This window comes from Diorhabda carinulata, chromosome 3 (assembly GCF_026250575.1).
Source record: "Diorhabda carinulata isolate Delta chromosome 3, icDioCari1.1, whole genome shotgun sequence".
NCBI classification, from domain to species: Eukaryota; Metazoa; Arthropoda; class Insecta; order Coleoptera; family Chrysomelidae; genus Diorhabda; species Diorhabda carinulata.
Window position 1 is genome coordinate 10,532,741 of NC_079462.1, and position 4,895 is coordinate 10,537,635.

The window sequence follows — 4,895 nt, forward strand, 5'->3', positions numbered from 1 at the left end:
ACTCTCAGACCATTTTTGTTGTATAGTCTAATTTCTTGGCATCATAAAAAAACTTTATAAGGTGTTTAGTCGTGCTATTTTCACATCCTTGGACAAAACACGATTTATTCTATAGATCAATCAAAGTTCAATAATAACACTTTTCAGAATTTTTGAATCATATATTCAGTGTTAATTTTATACCTATGACGGCCTTACTGATATGTTTAAAGTAACTAAAATTTTTGAAATATTTTATAAATATCATATAATTTACTGCTATTTATTACCCTGATCCACATTTCAGTTTAGTTTTTGTATTATAACGAAATTTTTAACCTAACAAATATTTGTTTCCACTGTCACCCTTCAATCATCAAAAAATTTCCGCTGTTTATACAGGATAATCTACTAATTCAAAAGAAGTGATTTAATTATTGAATTGAAGTAACTCTTATCCTGGTAACTCGATCTAATTCAGTCGAGAATTTGTAAATTATGTTCCAATTTTGGACATCAAATTTAATTCAAGTAAAATGGAACGACAATGTCCTTTCAGACTCCATATCATGTTCTGTCGGATAAATTACTAATTCTGCTCACTGCCGGGGATCATTTAATATTATTGATGAGTGTCCCTTTATCCTCCTCGGACCTCTAAAATTTGACCTACATTTAGTACTACTCTTTGTTTTCTGACTAAATTAATTTGAATATGTTGAAGCTTAAGCGGTGATTTGTTAGAATTTCTAGAATTAATTATAAGATCGCTCTATAATTGACAAGTACTTTAGACAAAATTCAATCTCTGCCAGTTAATTATACAGTTCCCCATTAAAAGAATAGTAGTATTGGAATGCTCTAAGTTGTCTACAGGATGGTTCTACGAAGATAGATTAGAATTTTAAGCATCGATTTGGTTTTGAATATAATCTTTAGTCGACGTGTCATTGACTTTCCAAGTGCTAGTATTTCTATGCTTCTAAAAATGATGTATACCATATATAGGTGTATAATTTGATGATAAGCTGACCAAAAAATCTAGATAAACCTCACCATTAACTGTGTCCTCCAAAAAATAAGGGCCAATAATTTAATTGTTAATGACATCAGCCCAAACGTTCACTATTTTGGGATATTTGGTGTGAGCCTCACACATCCAGTGAGGATTACTTCTGCTCCAATATCTACAGTTCTGGTTTTTAACAGTTTGGCTTAAATTAAATGTCGCTTCATCAGAAGAAACTATTTTGTTTATATACTGCAAATCTGCGCTCATTCTGTCAATCATCAATACATAGAATTTTTGCCTTCTATCAGGATTATCTTCATTTAACTCTTGAATCAACTGAACCCTTAGAAAGGTGGTATTTTTCTTTATGCAAAATAGATCATTTACTCAAATCATTGCCAGTGGAAAAATGAGCCATAATTAAATTTGATACTCCCTCAAATATTGACATCTTTCAGTAGTTTCAGTAAATTGTCTTTTTGGCCGTCTTATTAATATTGGAGTATCTTTCAGAGATTTTTCCTGATGTTTAACAGAACAGATACAAGAATACCAAAATCGCCTAGATGATTGTTAAGAAGTGAATGGTTGCCATTTTAAACCTGTATCTAGTCTGTTTGAAAAGAATTCAATAGTAAACAATTGTTAGACAGTATATTCCAAAAACAAGAAGTTGTTGAATTTTTTCACCTTTCTAACTATTTTGACTTCTGAGTGAAATTAAATTTAAATGTCTGGTTTATTGATTTGTCCATTCATATGGTCTTTTCTAATTTATCGAAAGATAATGGTATTTTCAGGTAAACATGGTATGGAAATCTTAATATTGATAGAATTGGGATGTGGGAAGGGAATCTTATTGAATTTTGTGCTTCATTCAATGCAAAATATATCATTATCTTTGTGGAAGCATTTTCATTCTTCAACGGTTTTACTGGTCAATAATAATGCTGACTCGATAGGAGAATATTTAAAAGCTGAAAAATACCAACCGTATAAGGCATTACTTGTTATTCTGTGAGAAAGTTATGAGAATGAATGGGTTTCCACTGAATACACTTTTTTTTCATAGAGCTACTTCTCAATATTTTGGGGTAGTTAATAGGTATAGGAGTCCATACTGAAATATTGATTACATACGCATCATCCTTAGCAAGTAAATATATGTTCAGTCATGGATCACAGAATAATAGACTTAAACTATATATAACTTAAATACCCTCTGGACTATTAGACAGCTCCTTCCGTCGAAGATCGAGAGGAAACTTCCTGATTTCACTTTCAGTTTACTATCAACAGTCGCCCAGCAACTTCTACGAAACTTCATTGTCTTCCTCAACGAATCCCCATAAGGTGAAAAACTCATTCTAAATCCTACCTCATACCTCGTCGGTTTTACAAATTTGTCTGCAGTTTTTCTGTAAGTTGGTCAGCTTGTTCATCAATCAAATGACTGCTTATAGTAAAGAGTGCAGCTACAGTTGTACCTGCTGTTCTCTCAATTCTATTTTGTTTAATCACGGTTTGCTTCCTTCTCCTTCTGCAGAATACGCACGTTAATAGTACCTCAAAAAATGTACCAGCCTAATCTCTGCAAAGAAAAGTTAGGCCCTTTTCAAATGGAACCAAATCATATATCAAATATCCCTCATACATCTCACTTTATATTCTCCAACGAAGAAGACTTGTTTCTTGGGTATCTAGAAGACACAGTTTATTGTAATATCCTTATAACCACATAAAAGAGAAATAAAATGTGATGGAATTCTATTTTTATTAGCTTTTCAATTACAGTACATAATACATACATTTCTATTTGTGTAATAGTTTAATAATCAGTTCACGTGTTTCATCATTTTTTTTTTTTTTTTGAAATAAGTTAGTAGTTAATCGGGATTCTGCATAGAGATGATAATTCATTTTTGTTATTTTTCAATCACTTTCAATTTTTATCACGATTTTTCGAACAAAATTTCATTATTTTATATTATAATAACTAACAATATCTGGGGCATTACGATATTTCAAGTCCCTCCGGTACCGGCCTTGGTAAGGTCCACGCATTGTTGACCAAAAGACTTCGAGAGGGGGTACCAAAATCCGTGGGCTCAGTGGGAACAGACCTCACCTATAAAAGTAAACTAGTGTAAGTGAATTCATAACAGTTTTTTAAACGACACCATGATTTCGAAGTGTATCATCGTTCTTGCGCTCGTCGCCCATGTGGCTCTCGGTCGAACCACCGGTACTTCCACGCAAAACGCCGTACATGAATCCGATACGAAACATGAAGGGAATTCTTACATCAGTGATTTTCGGTATATGTACAAAGTGTATCAAGAATGTGCCGCCACTGATATAATGTCTTGTTTAAAATTAAAGTTAATCACTGCTCTAGATAGGGCCGCAAAATCATATTCAGAACTACCCCTAATCGAAGGAATTAAATTTGTGAAGGACCCTCAGGATACAAGTACATCCCAGGAAGTTAAATCGGAAGCTGAAATAGAAGCAACTCTACCTAGATCTTTGGACGAAAAAGAAAATGTTCTGGATGATATTATCAGCGATAGAGTATCAAATTTCTTGGGCTCTCACACACTACAGGTAATATTTGTAATTCAAATATCTTATTTTCATAATTAACATTTACTAAACCGTTTTTCAATAATTTTGCATTTTTTCAGTATGAACTTTTTTTGAAATTATTATTATTATATATTTTACAGAAAATTCATTGCATATCTTTTTATTCCGACAATCTTTTTTAGATCAAACTTCCCAGTTCCTCCGAAGTTCAAGAAGAGGGGCGTGGTAAGAAGAAAAAGGGAAATTACGGTCTTCTCCTCCTGCCTCTTATTTTAGGTGGAGCCCTTGTTCCTCTAGCACTAGGTGCATTGGCTCTTTTGGCTGGAAAAGCTCTTATTGTATCTAAATTGGCATTAGTACTTGCTGGAATCATCGGATTGAAAAAACTTCTTTCAGGAAACACTAGTGGTGATAATGGACACGTTGAAGTATACAGTGCTGGTCATTCTGGATGGGGGAGATCATACAATAAAGAAGAGGCTCAAAATTTGGCATACCAAGCATACGCACCGAAAACGACATAAAATATGGCAATTTTTGAATTAAATTATTTATTTTAATTTATTTATATTGACTCAAAAATCTGTAAGACTTATTTAATTTTAAATTACATTTCTATTTATATTTTTCTGTTATAAATTTATTATTCCATTCATTCACAAATCTTATACTCAAAGTTTCCGTAAAAATGTACACGAGATCTGGTTACTAATTGCGATGAAGTTGCTCAATTGAAAATTGGTCAATTATATTCATATTGTCCCTAAGAACTTCTAATAAATATGTTGCGTTTGAAATTTTGAAAAATAACAAGGGAAAATTGATGAATCAATTTTGAAGTAAAAGAATAGGGCTAAAATTTCCCTATCGATTACTCATGTGAAATTCAGAAACTCATAGCACAATTTGTACAACTCGGAAATATTTAAACAATCCAATAAAATTTCTGTTTCACTTTGAAGTAGATGCTGATTGAAGATGATTGAAAATAATAAATAACGAGAAGAACAGTTGAAAATAAGCGTAGTAAGGTGAGTGAAAAAACTTTATCACTTAGTTGAAATTAATAAAGTGAAATTGCTGTAAATCAATAAAAAGTTTGAGAAATCTTCGTTGATTGAATAATAGATGAAATTACAAATGAATAATGAAATTTGAGGACAATAATGAGTAATATTCAGTAATTTTCTCATTATTCTTGTAGTTTGTATCGGGAATGCCTGTGAAAAATCCAATTATGTTTTGTTTGAATATTTTCCATAACTTCAGACGTTAGAATCAATCAATTTATTACAGAAAGTAATACAGAAATTAT

The 4,895-nt window shown here is 31.9% G+C and overlaps 1 protein-coding gene across 1 annotated transcript; it reads left to right on the forward strand.

The window, feature by feature from the left end:
- The first annotated feature begins 3,172 nt into the window (after positions 1–3,172).
- LOC130891490 (uncharacterized) lies at positions 3,173–4,104 on the forward strand. The gene is made up of 2 exons (XM_057796279.1): positions 3,173–3,598; positions 3,763–4,104. Exons 1-2 carry the CDS (start codon positions 3,173–3,175, stop codon positions 4,102–4,104), a joined length of 768 nt encoding a protein of 255 aa, XP_057652262.1.
- The last annotated feature ends 791 nt before the right edge of the window (positions 4,105–4,895 follow it).